At 43.4% G+C, this 25,904-nt stretch overlaps 1 protein-coding gene across 4 annotated transcripts in view; it reads left to right on the forward strand.

Moving 5' to 3' along the window:
• The window catches only part of clip2 (CAP-GLY domain containing linker protein 2), a 145,456-nt gene that overhangs the window by 72,959 nt on the left and 46,593 nt on the right, over window positions 1–25,904 (forward strand). For all 4 annotated transcript variants that reach the window (XM_052035254.1, XM_052035253.1, XM_052035256.1 and 1 more), the window contains 5 exons: window positions 14,709–14,833; window positions 15,648–15,861; window positions 17,256–17,453; window positions 19,289–19,392; window positions 22,381–22,441. In XM_052035254.1, coding sequence (XP_051891214.1) covers window positions 14,709–14,833; window positions 15,648–15,861; window positions 17,256–17,453; window positions 19,289–19,392; window positions 22,381–22,441 — 702 coding nt within the window. The remainder of the gene's footprint in view (window positions 1–14,708; window positions 14,834–15,647; window positions 15,862–17,255; window positions 17,454–19,288; window positions 19,393–22,380; window positions 22,442–25,904) is intronic.

Consider the following 25,904-nt stretch of genomic DNA (forward strand, 5'->3'; position numbering starts at 1 on the left):
ATCCTACCCTACCTTTATTCTCACCAACTCCCCCCATTTAATTTCATCACATCAGTACATTGAGGTAGTACAAGGGAAAACAATAGCAGAATGCAGAATAAAGTGTGACAGTTACAGAGAAAGTGCGGTGCAAAGCCATAATGAGGTAGATTGTGAGGTCAAGAGTCCATCATACCGTACTAGGGGACCGTTCAATAGTCTTATAACAGTGGGATAGAAGCTGTCCTTGAGCCTGGTGGTACGAGCTTTCAGGCTTTTGTATCTTGTGCCCGATGGGAGGGGGGAGGAGAGAGAATGTGCAGGGTGGGCAGGGTCTTTGATTATGTTGGCTGCTTTACCAAGGCAGCAAGAAGTGTAGGCAGGAGTCCATGGAGGGGAGGCTGGTTTCCATGATGTGCTGGGCTTTGTCCATAACTCCACAACTCAGCAGTTTCTTGCAAGATCAAATGCAATCTCCACCATTTGCCCCACAGAAACATCCACATCCTTCACCATCAAACCTCCAAAGTAACATCCACGCATCTTAACGGCAACATCTAAAGCCCCATCATTAGCAACATCAGAAGTCCCTTGAGCTCGCTTTCTTGAATGTCGTCAGCTTCAGTTCAAGGATGGCTGCCAGCATGCTGCTCTCCCATCATGTATCTCACTTTGTAGCAGGAGCCTGTCTTTAAGCTGGGCTTTAATGGGGCAGCCTACCAGGCTAATCAGTGGTCACTATAAAGATAACAGAGCTGAAGCATTTCTCTTCTTAATATCTATAGTGCTTTACTTTGGTACCGTTTATCTTGTAACAAGTTCACATACCAGTTAAAACTGGGCTGCTACTGACAGGAGAATGCAACTAACAGCAGCTTAGAACTGGCTGCAAACTGAAATCATGGTAATTAACCAGCAACACAAAAGCTGCCTGCATCAGAAGCCTGGGCTAATCATTTCAGGGGCTGTCCCATTTAAACCCCCGTGAGTCTTTGTTCGTGTGTGAATGGGATGTACCCACTTTTGCATTTGGTCTTTATTTTATGTCTCTGTCTCAAAGTTGTAATGGAAAATTTATCATAAGATAGATTGCAGCTTCCAGTAATGTATCCTGCATTGCTTCCCAGCATATCATCTGCAGATGTAGTTAATAGAATTAGTCTTCCTGCTGGGAAGGCGCCCAGCTCTGCTTTTCAAAAGGTCAAGCTAGAGCAGGAGAAAGGAGCGCAGCGAAGAGGAAAGGGGGTTTGATGTGGAAGATGAGGATGGGGTGGGGGAGATGGCTATTTAGAGAGAATGAGGAGGTTGCAGAGGACAGCATGTAATGCCTGAACCTGAGCCCTTTGTCCTACTCTCACAATGTGATTCAAAACAGTACTGCAGAGTTAGTAGTTTCCAATCTTTTAACTGCCAGGCATACTCCAAAGTTGCCTCTTCCAGGCTCAAATACTTGACTTTCTCTCAAATTTCCTCAGTACTCCAACCCTGAGATTAGCACTGTCCATTTTACCATCTTGTGTCCTGGCACCTGATTTCCCTCAGACTGTTCAGACACTGAAAGGTGTCCAATTCCTGAGGTGGTAATATTGTGAGTTCCGTTTTGAAAGCACTGACTATATCATGTCTAGAGGCCTATATCTAGTTACCATGGGGTAAAATTAATGTTTAATGTGGCATTCTTCCTTTTACCTCCCTTTTGACAATGCCACCTATGACAACACTATTCCCTTCTTTTGACTGCAGTGTCAGTCTGATTTCAGCCAATAGCAAGCTCAGCCTGTTATCCGACCTTTAATTTAAGAAGGACTTGTCAGTGACAAAGTTGTGATCCAGACTCTGCACGTGAACGATAATGGACGTCTCCCACCCTGCCATCTGTGCAGCTGAGTCACTGAGCATCACCTCCATCATCATCAGCTGAACTGGTGGAGTGAAGTAGCTGCCTGTTATTTAACTCTCCCAATTTTATTTTCCAAATGTTGGCCTTGCCACTGATACCAAGATCCCAAATAAGGAATAAATAAAAGATTATTTAGTATTTCCAAAGCTCACTAAATATTCTAGGATTGTGTTTGCTGTGGTTTGTTAACCTACTCAGATGTTTCAGTAGGTCATGGATTAAAATCTATCTCTGGAAATTTGAGCACATAATCTCGGGTAACATGTTGGGAAGGTGTGACTGAGGCCAAAAAGTAGACAGGGACGCAAGAGATTGTGGATGCTGGTATCCGGGGCAAGAAACAAATTGCTGGAGGAACTCAGCGGGTCAGGCAGCATCTGTAGAGGGAAATAGGTAGTGAAATTTTGGGTTGAGACCATCTGGACTAGTCCAGATAAAGGGTCTTGATCCGAAACAGCAACTGTCCACTTCCCTCTACAGATTCTGCCTGACCCGCTGAGTTCTTCCAGCAATTTGTTTCTTGCAGTCAGGGACGTCCTGAGTTTGGGGATGACACTTTATAAATTAAATCTCTTTTTTAGAAAAGGTTTTTTCCTTCTAAAAAAAATCTCTGCATTAGCTAGAACCCCAGAGAGTTTAGCAGCCACCGTTATTCACTTGCCAGTGGCTGTGGAGGCCTTGTCTACTTATCACATCATGCAGGGATTATTTTATATTGTTTTATTGTGGCACTGCAGACATGATGTGACTGAAAGTGTCACCTGATTCAATTATCTGTAGAAAGGGAATACAGATGTGAATTCATAGCAAGAGTAGGCCACTTGGCCCCTTGAGCCTGTTCCGATGTGTAATAAGATTGTGGACAATCTGATTGTAGCCTCAGTTCTGCATTGCTGTCTCCCTGTGTAACCTCTCACCCTTTCCCTCCCTTTTCTTGTCAAGAATCTATCTACTCTGGCTTCAAAGTATTCAGACTCCGTTTTTTTCCCTCATCCTTTGAGGAAGAGAGTTCCAAAGATTCATGTCTCTTGGAATAAACCTTTCACTTCATTTCCGTCTTAAATGGCTGATCCTTATTTCTAGATTCTCCCACAAAAGGAAATGTACTTTCCACATTCACCCTGTCAAATCCCCTTTGGAGTTTAAATGTTTCAATCGTCCTCCCTCACTCATCTAAGCTCCAGCAGATACAAGCCTAGTCTGTCCAAGCTTTCCTTGTAAGACAACCCATCCATTCCAGGTATTAATCCAGTAACAGTATGGTAGTGTAGTGGTTAGCCTAACACTTTACAGCACCAGTGACCTGGGTTCAAATCTGGCCACTGTCTGTAAGGAGTTTGTACGTTCTCCCTGTGTCTGCTGCGGTTTTCTCCAGGTGCTCTGGTTTCCTCCCACATTCCAAAGACGTACAGGTTAGGAAGTTGTGGGCATGCTGTGTTGGCGCTGGGAGCGTGGTGACACCTGCGGGCTGCCCCCAGAGCTCTACGCAAAAAGATGTATTTCACTGTGTGTTTCGATGTACACGTGACTAATAAAGGTATCTTATCTTATCTAAACCTTCTCTGAACTGCTTCTGACACATTAGTATCCTTAAGTGAACGAGTCAGGTGTGCAGTTGGTATGAAGGATAAGGAGGTGTTCTAATCATCCCATCACTTATGGAGAGAGTGATTTTGGGGCTTACTCCCTGTGATTTTTAGTTCTGAGTGTAAGAGCACTGGTTGCATGCTTGCTGTTGGTGATCGGTTGCCAAGTAATTCCAGATTGGTTTCCTTATAAATGAGATGATTTATCCTATTAATTAATCTCCCAGGCTTTTCTCACAATGGTATGTCTTTTTTAGGAGAGCAACATTAATTCATGTAAGGTGATGCATGATTAAATTATTCACAGAAAGGGAATATGAACATATCCATTAGTAGCAAGTGTGGGCCACTCAACCTCTCAAGTCTGCTCCTCGATGTAATAAGGCCTTTTAAGATGCATCTTCCTCTCAAGAAAGTTTAGTACCTGAGCATCTTATTATACTCTCTTCCTCCTCTCCCTGGCAGTACCAGTGATGATCAATATGTAAAATTACAATCTGATTAGCTTGCACAGCCCCTTTCTATTATCACTGGGGACATGTTTTTTAAAGGCAGCTTATAAGATACAAGATTGTACTACCTGATGCTCGGTAACAGACTCCAGTTCCCTGGACTACTGCTTCCGTAGAGTACATATTTAGGACTTTGGTCAGTGGGGGAATTTTAAGGGTTTTAGGAGTGAGAGTTATACAGCACGGAAACAGGCCCTTCAGCCCAACTCATCCACACAACCAAGTAGACTCGTTTGCTTTTGTTTGGCCCATATCCCTCTCAACTTTTCCTATCCACATACCTGTATCAATGATTGTACCTGCCTCCACAGCTTCCACTTACAGCTCATTCTAAACACCTTCCACCTCCTGAGGAAAAAGTTGCCCCTCGGGTCCCTTTTACAGGCATGGTAGTGTAGCGGTTAGTGTAACGCTTTACAGCACCAGCAACCCGGGTTCAATTACGGCCACTGTCTGTAAGGAGTTTGTACGTTCTCCCCGTGTCTGCGTGCGTTTCCTCCGGGTGCTCCGGTTTCCTTCCACATTCCAAAGTCGTACAGGTTAGGAAGTTGTGGGCATGTTATGTTGGCGCCGGAAGCGTGGCGACACTTGCGGGCTGCCCCCAGAACACTCTACGCAAAAGATGCATTTCACTGTGTGTTTCAATGTACATGTGACTAACAAAGATATCATCTTATCTTAAAGATATCTTATTTTAAATCTTTCTGCTCTCACCCTAAAGCTATGCCCTCTAGTTTTAGACTCTCCTACCCTAGGGAAGAAGACTGTGACCATTCATCTTATCTATGCCCTTCATGATTTTATCTACCTCTGTAGGGTCACTCCTCAGCCTCCTACAACTCAGCATAAAAAATCCCAGCCTATCCAGCCTCTCCATATAACTCGAGCCCTCCAGTGCCACTAACATCCTCATGAATCTTTTCTGCACCCTTTCCAGCTTAATGACGTCATTCCTACACCAGAACTGTACACAATACTCTTCAGTGTGGTCTCACCAACAACTTATAGAGTCGTAACGTGATACCCCAGCTCCTGTACATATTCCTCTGGATGTGAGGGCAAGAGTGCCAAACACCTTCTTTATCACCCTACTTACCTGCGTCTCCACTTTCAGAGAACTATGTACCTGGACACCTGGTTCTACAACACTCTACAGGGCCCTATCATTTATTGGTACATTAAACAAGGGAAGGATTTACACAAAATGCAACACCTTGCACTTGTCCAAGTTAAATTCCATCTGCCCTAGGGAAGATTCTTTGGCCCACTTCCCCAGTTGATCTAGATCCCATTGCAATCTCAGATAACCCTCTTCACTGTCCACTGTACCACCAATTTTGGTGAAACTGCCTCCTTTCTAGAATTTTTGCAGTTGGTGATTAGCATTCAACTTTGACAATGACTTGTTTTGTTGACGTTCCCAGTGGTGCTGCCATGTTCTCAGACTTGTAAATTCTACCTCTTTTATTAATTCTGTTATTGTCACTTCAGCATTTATTTTTTCACTAAAATCTTTGCACCATTCTGTTGTTCCACAGTCATTGCTGTATTTATTGTTGTATTTATTATTACCATGTTTACTCTGTGAGCTTCACGCAAGCAAGAAATTTCATTGTGCCCTGGTGTATATCTGATCTGGTAAACAAGTGCCTTGCTCATGGCAATTGGACAGTTAATTAAATAGTGAACTAGAACTGGTCACCAGGTAGTTCCTATCAGCAGGGACTGGCAGGTCTTTGAACTTCAGCTGATTAAGTACAGGAATGTTTTGCAAATGCATGCAGCAGGTAACAGTGGAGATTTGACAGGGTGCAGTGAGAGGGATTGGGTACAGTAAGGAGAAGAGGAGCTATTCTGGCTTCTATGTAGTGAATGAACAAAGGCACAGCAGAGCACACTAGACCCATAGGATGCATAGACATATCCTGTGCTATGCAGGAAGTCCTGGCCACTTCCTGGGTCCTGGACACCTTTAGGTACAGGAGGTGACCTTCTTGTTTATTACAACACAGAATGAGGCCATTCACTCCATGGACCCCCAGCAGAACAATACCATCAGTCCCATTGCCCTGCCCTTATTTCCACCTCCCGCTGCAACCTATTCTGCCTTTCATGTGTCCATCAACTCCCCTTTGATTCTTTTTACCACTTGCATACACAAAAAGGTGATTTTTCTGTAGCCATTTAACCTACCAGCACACTTCTGGGGTGTGGGAGGAAACCAGAGTGCACAGCCGCAAGGAGATCGTGAAAACTCCACACAGATGGTAGCCGAGGGCAGAATCGAACCCTGGGCCCCTGGAGGTGTGAGACAGTTGTGCTAACTGGTGCGTCACCATTGTTGTCTTTGAGTTGGAGGAACTCAAACTCTGTGCTTTGGAGTCTGAACAACAACTGATATTGTCACTGTTTGAGAAGCTGTGAGTTTCATGGATGGCATGTTTCAGGAGGAGGTGACCCCACAGCTCAAGACTGTGGGAAAAGATCAGGCAGGCAGGCAGGCAGTTCAAGAGATCTGAGGGCATCTTGCTCTGTAACCAATACTTGCTTCCAATATCAATGGCAGAGGACTTAGGAAAGAGGTTTAAGAAGAAGGGAAGAGGGACCTCAGGATGTCTGTTACTAGACGCCAGTGAGTGTAGAAACAGAGAGATAACAGATGAATGTGTGAGTGGGGAGATGATGCAGGAGGGAGGACTTTAGATTCCAGGGACGTTGGACCCATTTTTGGGAAGATGGGACCTGTGCAGACCTGGTGTACTTCCAAAGGACTCAGATCAATATCCTCATAGATTGGTTTGTAGGTGTTGTTGAGGAGGGTTTAAACTAACTTGGCAGCAGGTGAGGAAGAGACCAAAGTGGAATTGAAAGTGGAAGGCAGAAAATTAATTAGTTTGAATGGCAGAGACCGAAGGATTAGAAAACAGGAAAATAAGAGACTGGCCATGCTTAATGGTGTAAATCTATATTCAAGGAGAATAACAGTCGAGTTGTGTGCACTGATAGACATATGGAAGTATGTTATTACAGCATTATGGAAAGTTGGACTGGAAGCTTTCAGGTTTCAGAGTTTTCCAATGAGAGAGGGAGCTTAAAAAGGTGAGGGGTAATATTGGCTAAAAGAAACAATCACAGCAGGGAGAAGTAATGATGTGTTACAAGTGAGACTATATTGGTCAAAATAAAGAACAAATATGAGGCAACTGAGTAAGAGTACTACAAACAGTTCAAGGGAGATAAAGGAGCGAATTTCCAACAAGAGCAGGTATTTCACTTATCCATATGTTAATTGTAATACAATCTGCTTAAAAGGTACGGAAGGTGCAGAATTCTTAAACTGCGTGCAGGAGAACTTTATTGGCCATTATGTAGCAAGGTCATCAAGAAGGGGCAACCCTGGATTTAGTTGTGGGAATTGAAGCTGGAGAGAGAAGGAATGTTGGTGGGAGAGCACTTCTGTGATGGTGATCATATTTCACTTAAACTCAGCACAGTTATGGAAAAAGATGAAGATAAAATAGGAGTAATGGTCCTATGTTGTGGTAAGCTCACCTCAGCCAGACTGAGGTGTGTTCTAGCAAAGGTGGACTGCAAGTAGCTACGTAAAGGAAATTGGTCTAAGCAATAGAGGACTTCTAAGGAGCTGGTTCAGCATAAACATGATTCCATAAAGAAAAGAGTGGGACTGACAAATCTAAAACTCCCTGGGATGACCAGATCCAGAAATAAGGCAAAAAGGGGAAACCAGTAAATTGGTTCATTATTCTCACATGTACTGTGGTACAGTAGAAAAATTTGTCTTGCATACCAATCATACAGATGAATTCATTACAACAGTGCATTGAGGTTGTACAAGGTAAAACAATAACAGAGTGCAGAATAAAGTGTTACAGTTAAAGAGAAAGTGCAGCGCAGGTAGACAATAAGGTGCAAGGTCATAACAAGGGAGATTATGAGGTCAAGAGTCCATCTTATTGTACTAGGGAACCGTTCAATAGTCTTACAACAGTACCTGTGTCAGGTACTGATAGGCTAGATGCTGAGATGCTTCCACCAGTGGAAGAATTGTGATTGAGGGGACGTAGTTACGAGATGAGGCAGTCAGTTAAATCTGAGGTGTAAAGGAATTACTTTTCAGAGGATGGTGTATCTCTGGAATTCTCTGCCTTGCAAGGTTGTGGAGGCCAGATCACTGGGGGTACTTAAAGAGGTGGTAGATAAATTTTTGAAAGATCAGGAAATGGAGGTCTGTGTGGAACCGGCACAAAGGAGTTGAGGCCTGAGGAAAGTCGGTCATCATGTTGAATGGAGGGACAGACTTGGGTCTGGCTGACTTTCTTCTGCTCCTGTTTTCTTGTGTTCTCATGAGTTTAATACAGCAGGAAGCCTGGAATTGTACACTGGTCCTTCCCCAGTTTACAAACGCCTGACTTATGCCCAGCTCGTACATGCGAGCGAGTGTTTGGGAGACTGGCGGGATGGGTTTGCCAGCTGCTGTGGAGCTGTAGGCATTTTCCGCCGCCCATGAACTCGGTTTGTGGTTGCGTTACCAACTTGAGAACTGTTCGGGTTACAAGCGGATCACAGGAACGGAATCCTGTCGTAACCCAGGGAGGAGCTGTAGGAAGTAGAGCAGTGAAATTGAAGGAAATGAGAAGGTATGGAAAACCTGAAAATATAAAACATCTTGGGATTTATTTTTTAATGCATAAAGAGCAAAAGAATAACTAAGGAAAGAGTAGTCCTGTTAAGAACCAAAAATGGAACCTGTGTGTGGAGGTGGAGGATGTGGGTAAGGTGATTAATGAAAATTATGCAACTATCTTTGCAAAAGAGGGGTTGATGCCAAGGTTGAAGTTGAGGTGAATATTTGAAGAGATGAGCAGTAAAAGTACAGAACACTCTGGCATAATTGAAAATGGATTAGTCACCAGGCCCAAGTGAAATATATCCCAGGCTGTAGAAAGGAACAAGGGAAGAAATTGCTGAGGCTCTGATTATAACCTTTAAAACTCTGCATGACTAGGAGAGTAGTGCCAGAGGATTAGAGGACTGATTTTGTTGTTTCAAAAGGGAGAAAGTATTACAGGCCAATTAGTTTAATCCATTCTAGGGTTTAGTATAAACCATTTATAAATGTACAGATTAATTGGAGACAGTCAGTGTGGATTTGTTACGGTAAGGTCACAGTTGACTAAGTTGATTCGTCCTCCATGTTCCTTCCTTAACAGGAGAAGAGCATCTGATGTGGATGTTAGCAAGACTTTTGACAAGATCTCATGTGGCAGGCGAGTCCAAAAGTTAAGAGTCCACTGGATCCGAGGGGAAGTGGGAAATTGGATCTAAAATTGGCTCGGTGTCTGGAAGCAAAATGTAATGGTTGACAGTCTGTTACCTGTGGACTTCCAAGGGGCTCATTACTCAGTCCCTTGCAATTTATTATTTAGGAACCATGGTGGGTGGTTTGCAGGTTATAGTATAAATTAGCCATGTGATTGACAGCGAAGTGGTAAACTTTAGACTGCAGGAAGATGTTGATGATCTGGCCTGTTAAGTAGAAAAGTGGCAATAGAATTTTATTCCAAAGGGATGGGAGGTAATGTGTTTAGGAAAATGCAACAAGGCAAGAGAATATACAGTAAATCAGACACTATCAAGTGTTTGGAAGAACACTGAACGTTGAACTGTCCATCCACAAATCATTAATAGTAGGAGAGATCAATAAAGTGGTTAAAAATGTACATCGGAAGCTTTTCCCTGTTAGTCGAGGCACAGAATGCAAGAGCAGGGGGTTATGTTAGAGCTGTATCCATCACTTGGGCCACAGCTTGTGTGTTGCACCCAGTTGTGGTCGCCACATTACAGGGGAGATGTGATTGCACTGGAGACGGTGCAGAGGAGATTTACCAAAGACGTTGCCAGAGATGGAAAATTGTAGCCGTGAGGAAAGATGAGAGAAGCTAGGATTGTTTTCTTCGCAATGAAACTGAGGCAAGATTTATTGAGGTGTATAAAATTATGGGGGAGAGGATGCTTGGAGTAAATAGTAAGAACCTATTTCAGGAGAGGATTTAATGTAATTTCTAGTGGGATTAGAGGGGAAACAATAAATTGTTTCACCCAGAACTCGCTGCCACAAACATTGGTGGAAACATAAACCCTCCATCACATTTGAACGGTACTTGACTGTGTACTTTAAGTGCCCTGACCTGCATGGTCACAGGCCTAGTGTTGGAAGGTGGGATTAGCTAGATAGTTTTTAAACTGGCACAGCATAGTGGGCCGAATGGTCTCCTTCTGTGCTGTAAATATTCAGTAATTCCACAGTTCTAAAACTGGGGCATTCCAATGTCCATCCAGCTTGGTGGTCTCTTCCTGTAAGTGGCTGAGATTGATTTTATGTACATAACTTGTATGTAACTATCTTCTAGCAACACACAAAGCACTGGAGGAACTCAGCAGGTCAGGCCGCATCTATGGAGGGAAATGGACAGTTGACGTTTTGGGTCGGGACCCTTCATCAGGACTGCATTTGCCTCCACAGATGCTGCCTGACCCACTGAGTTCCTCCAGCACTTAGTGTGTTGGATTCCAGCATCTGCAGTCTCTTGTGTCTCCACGTAACTATCCTCTACTTCATTACTGGAGAAAGTACTTTGTTTCTTCATACTGAGAGTGGTTGCGGCAGTTCTGACATCAATTATGTTCCCTTCACTCTGAATAGATGGTTTTGAATAAAATGACGTTGTCTGCTTTATGATCAACTGCTTGTGATCCCCAGGCATTTGCCTTGCCTGTTTCCAACTCCTAGTCTGACACACCAAATGCTTTAGAACAGAAATTGCTTTACGCCATGTCTTTAACATTAAAACAGTGTGGGGCACCCAAATACTGTTTGTGAACGTCACTTACAGAGCAAACTTCAGTTGCGAGCTTCACAGAGTTGTCATGTTTCCCTGTGTAACAATGCACACTGCCAGTTTGATTGCAGCATTCCCTATTGATGTGTTGCAGGTTCTCGCAATAGTTAAGATACCTTTATTCGTCACATGTACATCGAAACACACAGTGAAATGCATCTTTTGTGTCGAGTGTTCTGGGGAAAGCCCACAAATGTCGCCACGCTTCCGGTGCCAACATAGCATGCCCACAACTTCCTAACCCGTATGTCTTTGGAATGTGGGAGGAAACTGGAGCACCCGGAGGAAACCCACACAGACACGGGGAGAACGTACAAACTCTTTACAGACAGTGGCTGGATTTGAACCCCGGTCGCTGGTGCTGTAAAGCGTTATGCTAACCGCTACACTAACGTGCCACTATACAACACCACAACTGTGATTTTTGCAGTGAGTCTTAAAGGGACACACCACCATATGAGGAACTCTCTTCTAGGTATAGTAGTGTCGTCAATGGATGACTAGGTGCTGCAGTAATGGGAGGCTGGTCAGGGAGGGAGCCCGCAGAAGGCATGCTTTTTGTGAAGCAGGTCCCAGAGACCGTCCAGTGTCACACCCAGGTACTCCTGCCAGGGAGATCTCTGGGGAGGGGGAGAAACAGAAGTGCAGCCTGCATATTGGAGAAGCCAACACTACAGGCATATGCCATACATACACTACCTGCTCTTATAGGCAGAAAGAAAGTAAATGAAGTCTCCGCTCCTTGAGTATAGAATTGGGTGACCTCCCTTATGCAGCAGTGAGCAGCAAAATGAATCTTGGGAGTGAGCTGAGAATGACCATGACCCTGACCTCCATGGTACATATGAAGCTGTATTTGAGGTCGCAGATGTTTACAGATCTCCAGAGAAGACAAACATTTGGTTTAAAAAATACATTCTGGGGGAAACCAGATTAGTAAAATCAGTGTTTCTGTGAGTAAATAGGAACTCTTGTTTTCAGACTAGTGAAATTGAACATTTCACTGCAGACAGATTTTGAACTACTGTTAACATCATCTGGGGGAGTTTTACCTCGGCTGGAGGGAGGGGTGATGTTAGGGAGAGTGAAACTCTGGCCATATAATAAAAAAAGTGTTGAATTTCCCAATGGACATTAAGCTGCCAAAGAGGGTAAAAGTGCTGTACTATGGGGTTAAGCAGTTTTTAAACGATAGAACAGTTTGGGTTGGAATTGCCTAAATGAATTTCTGACCTTTTTTTTCTTTTTTTAATAATTCCTTTTGGGATGTAGCATTTCTTGCCTATTGCCTGAGGGTTTGAAGCCGGTTACCCAGGAGCAGAATTTTCTCTCAAAGATAATGAAAGATCAATGACACATATAAATGAGAGGGCAATTTTGGGTAAATGAGTTAGAAATAGAAACGACATCTGCTCTCTAACCTTCCTGTTTCTCTTTCGGGAAGTTGCTTTATTTACTAATTAATTGCCTATCAACATAAAAAGTTATATTTTATCATTACAAGCACATAACCCTTTTAAATGGTACAAACCAAACACTCTGGCATCAAAACTGAGCTTTTGTTTAGATGTAAAAATTTTCAGGAGGGAATTTGTATATTTTTCCCCTTGCATTTCCTTTTATTTTCCAGTCCGCTTTTTCTGTCTCTTCAGATTAAACAGGGAGAGAAATGATGCCATATTTATCCCCATAATGCACCTATTTTCTCAGACGTTCCTCCGTTCCATATTCCTTGGATCTCGTTGGTCGAGGCAGGGATGGTAACCCTGATCACTTGGCCCACTCCCCACCCCCACCCAATGTTGTGGTTTTAAAGGGTGCAGTGGAATGTTGAAGTAAAATCAGAACCTGATGCTACAAGAAATCCTAACCCAAAGTGCAACAGTGAGGTCACATTTTAACCAGACTATGTAAATGTCCCTCAGTAAGACATGTGAACCAGTTGAGTTTTGACTGCAATCATTGGAGTCACTCACTCTCTAGATTTATTAAATTCAGTTTCACCATTTGCTTACGTGTGATTGGAATTTACAGGTTCCCTGCTGCTAATCCGGTGCCATAAATAACCAGGTACTCCATTCTTTATAATAGAAGTATATAAAAATTATTGACAATGTCCTCTTTAAAAAGGCACTGGATTATGTGATGTGTGCTGCAATTATTTCTCAGTCTTCAACCTCGCTTCACTTTTGGTCTCCTGTAGTTCTAGACTCCTTGTCTTGTGTAACTGGGCAATGACAAAAATTGGGGGGGGGGGGGGGAAAAGGCAAGGGAAACTTGCCAAAGTGGAAGCAACAATTCTGGCTCTTGTCGACGGTGGAATTGTGCTATATGGGAAGAACGTAACAGTAATGAAATGTCCTTATTACCTTTGGTATATTCAATGTGTACTGGTGATATTTCAAGCTTCTCTTCTCTTATTTTGTTTTGGTTCTGGATAAATCATGTTGGTTTGGTGGGAGCCATTTTCTTTTGTACCAGTTCTGATGTCCCTCCTGGCGAAGGTCAGTGCCAGTACAAATGCACGCACTCCCTACCATGAGCTGGCTGCAGCTGTGATGTGGTGTAATTCTAGATCAGAATATCAATGCTCACCTCCATTAGCGCTGCAACTGAGCCTACAACACAGAGAACTCAAATTTTGATTCACAAGAACACACCTTTTATAAGGTTTATAAGGCTCACAATGGCATTTAAGCAAATTTTCCCATGAATGCTTTCTTGGCATCGACTTAGGAAGCAAACTTTGGATTGCTGCTGCTTTTCCCCCTTTTTGGAGGCCAGACTTTTTAGGTTACAATTTTCTGCAAAGCACCACAGAAGGCTCTGACTGGCCAGTTGACCGGACAGATTCTTTCACACAATGTTGCCTCTGCATGTTTTACCAATTCTCAGCCATTGAAGGAGGCTAAATATGAAAGATGGTAGTGGCTGAGATTCAAATTTATAATCTAGTTGGGGATCCTGCCCTTGACCACCATAGTAATTAGCTTCATGGTTTGAAAGGAAGCATTTGGCTTTTGTTTCAAAGGATGGAGTTTGACAAGAGGTCACTGTATACAGTTGATGTGAGGCCCTGAATCTACGAATGATCTTGTCCTCTTGTTTAGTTAGTTTGGAGTGATCCACAATGAACATCAGTGGAAATGCTGGTTTAATGCTGAACGTCTATGGTAAGATTGCAGCATACAATGATAATGAAGTGGACCTTGTGATAAAAGGACAATCTGGTAAATTAATTGGACAGCCTCCAAGATACAATAATGTGCTTTGAGATCTTTCCTAACTTTTACATTAGAAATGTTTTTGGAGTATAGGCACAGTCTCTAACCCTTAAGTTAGGATGACCAGTATGATCACATCTTATGACACCAACACTTTGTAATCTAAAGTTACATTCTCAGAAGGTCTTGTGAATCCATTCCCCTCCTTGCCCTTGCTCCTTTGTCTGCCAACCCTCCTTCTCCAAGAACTTTATAAAGTGAGCTCAGAGTTGTTTTAAGTGATGCATTAAACCCAAGCAGAGCTGCTGCAAGGCCGTCTTGCTCACAGGAGCTCACTGCTGGGCTCTGGGCCCCAACTCTAGACTTGTAAAACAACTTTAGCAATGCAGTCCAGCTGTAATCAAATCAGAGTGACCAGTTAACTTTTGATTAGATAGTATCATGGTTTATGGGACATGGCACCACAACATGACCATTAGATTTCAGGATCATACAGGTTTATTTGGCAAGTGATGCTTTGGTAATAATGGGGCTGTGTTGACACGGTGTTGGAACTTCGTACTCAATTCTTTTTATCATTTTTGCAGGTGGGCGGAACCAAAACCGGAGTGGTGAAGTACGTGGGAGAGACAGATTTCGCAAAGGGCGAATGGTGTGGCGTTGAGCTGGATGAACCCCTGGGTAAAAACGATGGAGCTGTTGCTGGCACAAGGTAAAGGACCTTCTTGCTGACCTCTCCATGTTCTGGTGGCTAAGTTTCCTCAGCAGCCCATCCACCCATCACAAAGTGTTTGTAGAAATACTACAACAAAATGATCAGTGCATGCAAACTGACCATCGGAATGCCTTTCACAAGCCATGCTCTGAAATATGCCACAATATAAAGCATCCCTCTCGATTTATCCACTACGCATTTTCCCAGTCATGTGTCGTCAGACTTTACATTTTAGGAATTGACTTGTTATTGCAGAACCACAGAAGTCGGTCAACGATGATCTTACATGATGTGGGAAAGCCTGATCTGGGATAGGAGGAAGGAACTTGCCTGTTTCTGTACTCTGTTCTACGATATTCCAAATCAATGCATCTAAAAAGTAGTTTGTCCCTAGCTATTAAATTGGTTTGACTGTAGGTTATATTTTGTAAAAGACTAATTGTTCTGTTTAGCTGGAGGCACAAACATCACATCTACTGAGAGAGAGTGAGAGGGACTGATTGACTTCCCATGTCTGTCTGAGCAGAACAGATAGAATTCTCCCAAAGTATCTGTCCGTGTAACCTTCCATTCACTGGGACAACACTACCGAGCTGAATTTTCGGATTTGCTCCATTTTAGACTCCATTTGCTCTCTCTTCCATTGTCATAAATATCCTAATTTGAAACCTCTTAAACCCCATCCATTGCCCCACACAGTTATGTGTTTCATCATGAAGATTTTGTAGCTTTTCATAATTCGGGTACAGACAATTTTGCCCCTTGTTGTGTTCAGCAGTTGGATCTGATGTTTCCCTTCTGTATCTCACAGATACTTCCAATGCCCACCCAAGTTCGGTCTATTCGCTCCCATTCACAAGGTTATGCGGATTGGCTTCCCTTCCACTACTCCAGCTAAGACCAAAAAGAGTAAGAGGATGGCCATGGGAGTCTCGGCCTTGACGCAGAGCCCTAGCAGCTCCTCCATAAGTTCTGTCAGCTCTGTGGCATCTTCAGTCGGAGGCAGACCAAGCAGGACGGGACTGGTAAGGATCAGCCAGCATCTATCACCTCCAGACCCAGAGCTATGTGGTCTGCTTTTTATCAGTGAACTGCAAAAGGACCTTGATGCAAGTACCAATGATTTATTGATAACGTTGAAGCTCACAAATGTAGAACTACACTTTTGTTTTTCAGCAGCCTTTTAATGTAGGTCTTTGCCTTTGGCCATCTGATATCACAACCTGACTGTTATCTTTTCCTCACATGCCTCTTGCATGGGTCTGAAAACAGTTTATTGTATCAAACTGCACTCTTGCTGTATCACTGAGAAAGATCCCAAAGCTATCAGTGTGGAATGAGGTATCGTGGTTTTTGCTGCAGTCACTGGTGGCGCAGTTGGTAGAGCTGCTGCCTCGCAGCTCCAGGGACCCAGGTTCAATCCTGACCTCTGATGCCGTCTGTGCGGAGTTTGCATATTTGCCCTGTGAGAGTTTCCTCCACGTCCCAAAGACATGTAGGTTGGCCACTATAAATTGCACCTAGTATGTCGGTGAGTGATAGAATCCAGCGGGCGAGTTGATGGGAACATGGAGCAAATAAAAAATGTGGAACTGTGGAATTAGTGGAAATGGTTGGTTGACAATCAGTGTGCTCAGCAGAGGGCCTGTTCCCGTGTTGTACCTCTCGATGAATTTATGACTCAAGAAAAATTAATGGGGAATGGGGTTGCTCTGTGAGCCAGCATAGACTTAATGGGCCAAAACGGCCTCCTTCTATTAAAGAAATATGGAAATATATGGCTGCTATTTTATCTGCCAGTTAATCTGGAGGATTTTTTTATATATTGAGGGAGGAATGTTGTCCAGACTGTTAGGAGATCTCCCAACTCTTCGTGTGGATGTCAAAGTTCTTCCAACACTGTGAATAGATGATTTATCCCTGTTCATCAGTAGACTAAACAGTGAAATATGCTTCAGGATGGCACTGGCGTGTCGGCTGAACTTACATGCTCAGGAGGGAAATTGAAGCTCACGGTCCTTTGACTTGGAGGTGACATTACTGTCCACTCAGCCATGTTGACTTTCTATTCCTTTGATAGTGGCGGTGAAACAATGCTGCTTGGCACCTTGTGTTCTTGAATCAACATAGTCAGTGTAAATGAGTCATCGAGTAATACAGCACAGAAAAGGGTCCTTCGGCCCAACTCGTCCATGCCGACCAAGATGCCCATCTAAGCTAGTTCCATTTGCCTGTGTTTGGCCCAAATCAGTCTAAACCTATTCTAGGCGTGGACTTGTCCAAATGACTTTTAAGTCTTGATCCATAATATAGGGCTAATTGTGGACATTATTAATTACTAAGCCTAGGTGTGCACCAACAAGCAGTGATTCTGTCCTCTTGTCCCCTGCCTCTCATCACCTGTCTTTCTTTATCTCAGCTGACGGAGACATCCTCCCGCTATGCCCGGAAGATCTCTGGCACCACAGCCTTGCAGGAAGCTCTCAAGGAGAAGCAGCAGCACATCGAGCAGCTGCTGGCGGAACGGGACCTGGAACGAGCGGAGGTTGCCAAGGCAACCAGCCACATCTGTGAAGTGGAGAAGGAGCTGGCAATGCTAAAGGCTACTCACGCACAGGTACAAACCTTAACAGCAGCACCACAAGTGGTTTCCAAACTATGGTTTAGATATTCACTGAATGACTTTGTCAGTGGGGCAGAAGAAAAAGATGGCGTAGCTACGCAATCATTGTGTTGCAATGAGTTTAAATTAGTACTATTGCATAGCAATCATGTATTTCAAGTAAAATTTTCTGTTTTATGAAATTATATTTTGAAATGAGAGACTCTGGGCCTGTCCTCCTGATAATGATTTTTTTACCCCATGAAATTCCTCACCCTGGTATTTTAATGGAAGAGTCATTCTCTTCATTTTGAATTGGTTCTCAAAAATGCAATTAATTTGGACAGTTTAGCTAAATAGCTAAATAACTCTTCATTATTTAGGGAACAATCCATCAGTGACACTGAAAATTAAAGTTTCTCTAAGTTGTATTCAGAAGTTTTTTAATTTTATTTCTTAGCCTGAATTGCTCAAGTTTTTTTTCCTAAACTGAAAATGTACCAGTCATAAAGAACAATTCATTGCTTCCTTGACTTTTACTTGCATTTATACTTGGATCTTTGAAATTTCTCACTAGTAATCAGGGGCTATAACCTCATAATCCACATTGTCTTTTGTACGGACATTGCTAGGGTCTTGTCTTTGGAGATGAGATGGATGGGGATGCACCCAAGTATTTTCAACTCCTTGTAAACTCATCATCTCACTCCTGGGGTAATTATAACTGCTCATAGATTTGTAACCTCTGACTAGAATGAAATGATTGACTTACTCCTTTTTTTTTACATACATTGATGAAAGTGTGTTAGTTTAAAGTACACACGTTGAAATTCAATTGCATAATGTTCATTTTTTTACAAGATTGATTTTCTTTTCTCCCTAGAATGAAAAAAAAATGATGACCATTTCTGGGTCCCTTTCTGCTAGTTTTAAAATCTGACTGGGCACCACGGGCATGTGTTGCTCTTGTATGGTTGGCACACTTCCCATTTCAATCTTGCAAGATGCTCTTTTTGCCCACTTATTCCTTTTTAGAGCATCGTGGGGGGAACTTAGACAATCAGTGGGTGTTCCCAGGACCCATGTTAAGCAAGTCCTTGGTTTTTTGGGCCCTTCACTCCCTCCACCCCTACACTGCTCCAATTTTATTGCATCCTTCACCCCTTGGCCTAACAATCCAGGTGCCTATTCCTTCAACCCTCCTATCCCTCAATTACCCAGTCAAAACCTTCTCCCGGCTATACATCCTTCCCAGCTCCTGACCCGCTGTTCTCAGAACGCCCAATGGAGGTGCAATTTTCCACCCCTGCCTTTTCATCCCCACCAACCACTTAATCTGATCACCAAACCCTGACCCCAATCCTTCTAGATGATTGCCTCACCATGACCCAAGGTACCAATCAGTGTTATCCTGCCGCAACAAACAATCTGCTGGAAGAACTCAGTGGGTCGAGCAGCATCTGTGGGAAGAAAGAAAGGAATTGTTGATGTTTTGGGTCAAAACCCTGCATCAGGTTCTTTCCGCACCCCCTCCCGCCCCCAGAGTGAAAGATGATGACAACTATTATTTCTGGGCAACTGTCTGGATTATGATAAACCATTTAGATTCAAGCCAGTAGTGTTTAGTGGAATGGCATTTTGGAAGCAGTATAATGTGCAGTCAGCAGTATACGTACTGTTTGGCACAAAAGACCAGAAACAAAATTCTATACATCTCTGGTAATACCCAGTCTTTTTACAGCAAGACCTTATGTCCATTTCATTGAAACCACTGATGCATAATGGTCGCATCTATTTCCATGCAAATCATAACTTGTAGGGAAAGGTGACTTGATCTTTTTTTCTTGCAGTATGTGACAGAGGCTGAGGGGAATCTTCAGGTTGTACGGTCCATGCTGAACAACGCTGAAAAACAAAAACAGGAATTGCTAAACACTCTGGAAGAGGAGAAAAGGTAATGGGAGCTGCTGACCCTGGGGAGAGTGGGTACTGGTAAACTGAGGGGGGGGGGGGGAAAGAAAGTGACATCTGTGGGGAAGAGGAAGGGCAAGTTAAAGGAAGACCAGAAAGTCTAGGAAGTGAGGAAGAGGAAAGCATATGTTATAAAACCTCGTGGCTTCCATGGTATAATATTTAAGTATTGCTTTCTTTAAAAATATGTGCAGATGTATGACTACATGCTCAAAGCAGTGAGTAGATCAACAGATTTCTGACTGGAAATTAACAAATGGTGTACCACAGGGATCAGTGCTGGGACCTTTGTTTGTAATTTATTTAAATGATTTGGATGAGAATTTACTGGGTCCGGTTTATTATCACTTACATATGTCTTGAAATTTGTTGTTTTGCGGCAGCAGTACAGCGCAAGACGTAAAAATTACTATAAGTTACAAAAACAGTGCAAAAGAAGAATAACGAGGTCGTGTTCATGGACCATTCAGACATCTGATGGTGGAGGGGAGGAAGGTGTTCCTAAAACATTGAGTGTGGGTCTTCAGGCTCTTGTACCTCCTCCCTGATGGTGGTAACAAGAAAAGGGCATGTCCCGGGTGGTGAGGGTCCTTAATGATGGATGCCGCTGCCTTGAGGCATCACCTCTTGAAGATCTCCTTGATGATGGGGAGGGCTGTGCCCATGATGGAGCTGGCTGAGTCTACAACCCTCTGCAGCTGCTTTCGATCTGGCACATTGGAGCTTCCATACCAGGAGGTGATGCAGCCAGTCAGAATGCTCTCCACTGTACATCTATAGAAATTTGCAAGAGTCTTTGCTGACATATCAAATCTCCTCAAACTCCTAATGAAGTAGAGCTGCTGGTGTGCCACCTTTGTGATTGCATCAATGTGTTGGGCCCAAGATAGATCCTCTGAGATGTTGACGCCCAGGAACTTGAAGCTGCAGGAACCTGAAAATGGAACTTAATCCCGACAAGTGTGAAGTCAAATTCTGTTAGGACATGTAGAGTAAATGGCGGGGACCTTAGGAGCATTGACATGTAGAGAGACCTTTGGGGTGCAAGTCCACAACTCCCTGAAAGTGGTGACGCAGGTGGATAGAACAGTGAAAAAGGCATTTGGCATGCATGTCTTTACAGGACAAGGCATTGAGCATAGAGAGTTGGGACGTCATATTGCAGCTGTACAAACCATTGGTCAGACAATACTTAAAGTTTTGTATACAATTCTGGTCCGCCATACTACAGGAAAGGTGTGATAACAATAGAGAGAGTGCAGAAGAGATTCACCAGGATGTTGCCTGGAATGGAGGGCTGTAGTTATAAGGAGAGATGGATAGGTTGGGTTTATTCTCATTGGAATATAGGAGACTGTGGTGACCTTGTAGAGGTTTACAAAACTATGATGCACGCAGATAGATAGATAGATAGATAGAAAGAATCTTTTTCCCAGGTCACAGGAGCCTAGAATTAGAGGACATGGATTTAAGGTGAGAGGGGAGAAATTAAAAGATCAGAGAGGTCAGTTTTTCCACACAGAGGGTGGTGAATATCTGGAATGAGTTGCCGGATGAGGCAGTGGAGGTAGACTCTATTACAACATTTAAAAGGTGTAGAGGGATGCAGGCTTAATGTGGTCAAATGGGATTTAGCATAGATGGGCATCACGGTCAGCATGGATGAGGTAGGCTGAAGGGCCTGTTTCTATGCTATACGTTCCTGTGATTCTATATCAGACTTATCAGAGGGACATTTTCTCCACAGCTAATCTGTGCTACATGTGACCAGTGCTAAATCCAGCCAGGAAATGCACTTTTTTGACATGTAAATGTGAAAGTGGGAAGATTTTCTGATCTTTGGCCTTAGTGTTCTTCATCTCAATGAGCCCAAAAATCACTGCAGAACTCCCGACAGAATTGTGTTCCTTTTGTGATGATTCTTGGCATGCTTGTTGGATGTGAATGTAGAAGGTATGGTTAGTAAGTTCACAGATGATCTGAATATTGGTAGTGTTGTGGATAGTGAGGAAAGTTGTCTAAGGCTACAGCAGGATATAGATTGGCTGGAAAGTTGGGTGGAACATTTACAGATGGAATTTAATCCTGGCAAGTGTCAGGGGATGCCCTTTGGGAAGTCAAATAAAGTCAGAGCATGTACAGTAAATGGTAGGGCCCCTAAGGAATGCTGATGAACGGAGACCTTGGGGTACATCCATAGCTCACGGGTAGGTAGAATGGTGATAGAATGCAAGAGTTGGGACATCATGTTGCCACTTTACAAAACACTCATTCAGCTGCTCTTGGAGTATTGTGTGCAGTTCTGGTCACCACACTATAGGAAGGATGTGATTGCACTGGACAGAGTGCAGTGGAGATTCACCAGGCTGTTACCTGGATTGGAGGACTTTAGATATAAGGAGAGATTGAATAGGGTGAGTTTGTTTTCTCTGGAGCAAAGGAGGCTGAGGGGTGACCTGAGAGGGGTGTATAAAATTACGGGAGGTATAGATAGAGTAGATGGTCAGAATCTTTTTCTCATGATAGAGGTGTCAAAAACAAAAGGGCATGGGTGTAAGGTGAGAGGGAGGAGGCTTAAAGGGGATCTGAGCAGAAGGCTTTTGCACACAGAAAGTGGAACGGGCTGCCAAAGGAGGTGATGGAATCAGAAACAATCACCATGTTTAAGAGGCATTTAGACAGACACTTGAACAGGCAAGGCGTAGAAGGATACGGTCCTCGTGTGGGCAAATGGGATTGGTGTAGATAGGCAAGACATTCCACGTGAACATGTGCTGAGAGGCCCATTTCTGTTCTGTGTAGCTCTGCGACTCTATGACTCTGTCCTGAGCCTTTTACAGTTATCTATGATTTTTCTTTCTTTTTTTCAAACAAATTCTGCTGCAGTGTTTGGATTTGTCACACTGTACTCTGTCTGATATCCCCAATGTTTTAACTTTTAATTTTACTCCTCAACTTTCATGGTTTACAGGAAAATCGAGGATCTCCAGTTCCGAGTGGAAGAAGAATCAATTACCAAAGGAGATTTAGAGGTAATTGTGTTGAACATGAGCACTGTGATTGATGCTGGTGATAGAAATACATCGGGCTTTTCATCAATATATTCAAGCTAGCATGCAAGCCTTAACTTGCATTGGCTTTCTGACATTTCACTAAATTGTTGCTTCCCCAGTCTTAATGACTTGTGTGGAAGGTCTGTCACTGGCGTCTTAGTCAGTGAATTGGTAGCTATTCATAGAGATTCTTCAAGTGGCTGTATTCACCTATCCCATTCAACAGTGGCACCACATTGTTCAAAAGAAAAGGAACAGAACTGAGCAGTTTAATTACCTGAAAGTGAAAGGTTTTAGTAGATTTGCTGCTTCAGTGCCAAACAGTTTAGTAAATTTGCTAAAGAGGTATAAATTGGCAATTTGTATTGGAAGTAAGCAAGGTATGGAAGCCTTCAATGCCTGAATCAATTCAGAAGTACTGAGCCTATAGTAATAATGTTAGTTTAATTCCTATTTTCAAACAGATGAGTTTGATTCCTCATGATGTGATGCTTGTAAAACAGAACATAGACTTGGATATTAATTTTGGGTGCTTACTTAGAGGATCTTCCAAGGCAGAGAGAACCAATTCTTCCACTTGTGAGCTAATTTGAATGCTTTCTCTTGCCAGGGTGGATTGGAAAGCATAGCTATAGATTAAATGGGTTTATTTTACTGTTGAAGAATGTAAATTCCCCTGTCAAACTACTTTCTAAACTCCCCACAAAGCTCTCAGCCACTATTTTGTCAACCTGATGTTTTGCATTCTGTATGTATTATGCCATTTCATTTTGTTAACAGATGTTTAAAGTTATTGTTTTGATTGACTTTCTTTGTCAGAGTGTATGATACACAAAGAGAGCTCTATCTGGTAACCTGTTGAATGCAATGGGTTGTGACCAAACTGCCGTGTTTTTGAGTAATGGGATAAATTCAGTTTGTGTCATAGTGATTTATTCCTCTATTTCTGGACCATTTATGAATGAACTTCTGTCATTGATGGAAACAGAGTGGTCGATGTAGGATGTAGTGCAGATCACCCAGCTGATGTAAATTTAATACTTGAAGTGAAATGCCTTTTGTGCTCAATCACTGAAAGTACTCTGCCTTTGTTTTATTCTCTCATTGGAAGTTGGTTTCACTGACAAGCCAATATTTATTGCGCAGTAACTGCTCTTGAGAAGGTAACAGTGAGTCACTGCCTTGCACTGCTGTCCATGTGGTGAAGATGCTCCCAAGCTGCTGATGGATAGGGAGTTCCAGGGATATTATTATATTTCAGAGTAGTGTGAGACTTGTGGGAGGTGGCAATCTCGTGATCCTACAGTCCTTTGCCTTCATGGTGGAAGAGGTTGTCAGAGTAGCCTTGGTGAGTTTGCTGCAGTTATAGGTGGTATACACTGCTATCAAAAAGCACTGGTGGTGAATGGGGTAGATGTTTAGGGTGGCAGCTGGGTGCCAATCAAGCATTTGCCCTGGATGGAATTGAACTACTTGGGTGTTGTTGGAGCTGCATTCATCCAGCAAGCGGAGGGTACTCCTGACATGCCTTAGAACCATAGAACCATAGAACAATACAGCACAATACAGGCCCTTCGGCCCACCATGTTGTGCTGCCCTTCAAACCACACCTAAGACTATCTAACTCCTTCCTCCCACATATCTCTCTAACTTAAATTCCTTCATATGCTTATCTAACAATCTCTTGAACTTGTCCAATGTACCTGCCTCCACCACCACCCCAGGTAGCGCATTCCATGCACCAACCACTCTCTGGGTAAAAAAAACCTTCCTCTGACATCTCCCTTGAAGCCATGTCCTCTCATTTTGAGCATTGGCGCCCTGGGAAAGAGGCGCTGGCTGTCCGCTCTATTTATTCCTCTCAATGTCTTGTACACCTCTATCATGTCTCCCCTCATCCTCCTTCTCTCCAATGAGAAACAGCCCTAGCTCCTTTAGTCTCTCCTCATAATCCATACTCTCTAATCCAGGCAGCATCCTGGTAAATCTCCTCTGCACCCTTTCCAACACCTCCACATCCTTCCTATAATGAGGCCACCAGAACTGGACACAGTACTCTAAGTGTGGCCTAACCAGAGTTTTGTAAAGCTGCATCATCACTTCGGGGCTCTTAAACTCGATCCCCCGACTTATGAAAGCTAACATCCCATAAGCTTTCTTAACTACCCTATCCACCTGCGAGGCAACTTTCAGTGATCTGTGGATATGAACCGCCAGATCCCTCTGCTCCTCTACACTGCCCAGAATCCTGCCATTTACCTTGTACTCTGCCTTGGAGTTTGTCCTTCCAAAGTGTACTACCTCACACTTCTCTGGATTGAACTCCATCTGCCACTTGTCAGCCCAGCTCTGTATCCTATCAATATCCCTCTGCAAGCTTCGACAGCCCTCCACACTATCCACAACACCACCAATTTTTGTGTCATCTGCAAACTTGCTAACCCAGCCTTCCACCCCCTCATCTAATTCGTTAATAAATATCACAAAAAGTAGAGGTCCCAGAACCGATCCCTGCGGGACACCACTAGTCACAGCCCTCCAGTCTGAATGCACTCCGTCCACCACAACCCTCTGCTTTCTACAGGCAAGCCAATTTTGAATCCACACGGCCAAGCTTCCCCGGATCCCTTGGCCTCTGACCTTCTGAAGAAGCCTACCATGTGGAACCTTGTCAAATGCCTTACTAAAATCCATGTAGACCACATCTACTGCACTATCCTCATCAATCTTCCTGGTCACCTCCTCAAAGAATCCTATCAGGCTTGTGAGGCAAGATCTTCCCTTCACAAAGCCATGCTGGCTGTTCCTAATCAGTCCATGTTTCTCCAAATGCTCATCGATCCTATCTCTTAGAATCCTTTCCAACAGCTTACCCACCACAGACATAAGGCTCACTGGTCTGTAATTCCATGGACTATCCCTACTACCTTTTTTGAATAAGGGGATAACATCCGCCACCCTCCAATCCTCCGGTACCATTCCCGTTGACAATGAGGACTCAAAGATCCTAACCAGCGGTTCAGCAATCTCCTCCCACGCGTCACGAAGCAGCCTGGGGAATATTCCGTCAGGCCCCGGGGACTTATCTATCCTAATATTTTCTAACAACTCCAACACATCCTCTCTCTTAATATCTACATACTCTAGAATATTACCCTCACCTACACTGTTCTCAGCATCATCAAGACCCCTCTCCTTGGTGAATACTGAAGAGAAGTATTCATTGAGAACCTCACCCACTTCCACAGCTTCCAGGCACATCCTCCCACCTTTGTCTTTAATCGGACCTACCTTTACCCTAGCCATCCTTCTGCTCTTCACGTACGAGAAAAAAGCCTTGGGATTCTCCTTAACCCTACTCGCCAAAGCCTTTTCATGTTCCGTTCTTGCTCTCCTCAGCCCTTTCTTAAGTTCCTTCCTTGCTACTCTATATTCCTCATGA

The sequence above is a fragment of the Pristis pectinata genome, chromosome 21 (genome assembly GCF_009764475.1).
Source record: "Pristis pectinata isolate sPriPec2 chromosome 21, sPriPec2.1.pri, whole genome shotgun sequence".
Taxonomy (NCBI): Eukaryota; Metazoa; Chordata; class Chondrichthyes; order Rhinopristiformes; family Pristidae; genus Pristis; species Pristis pectinata.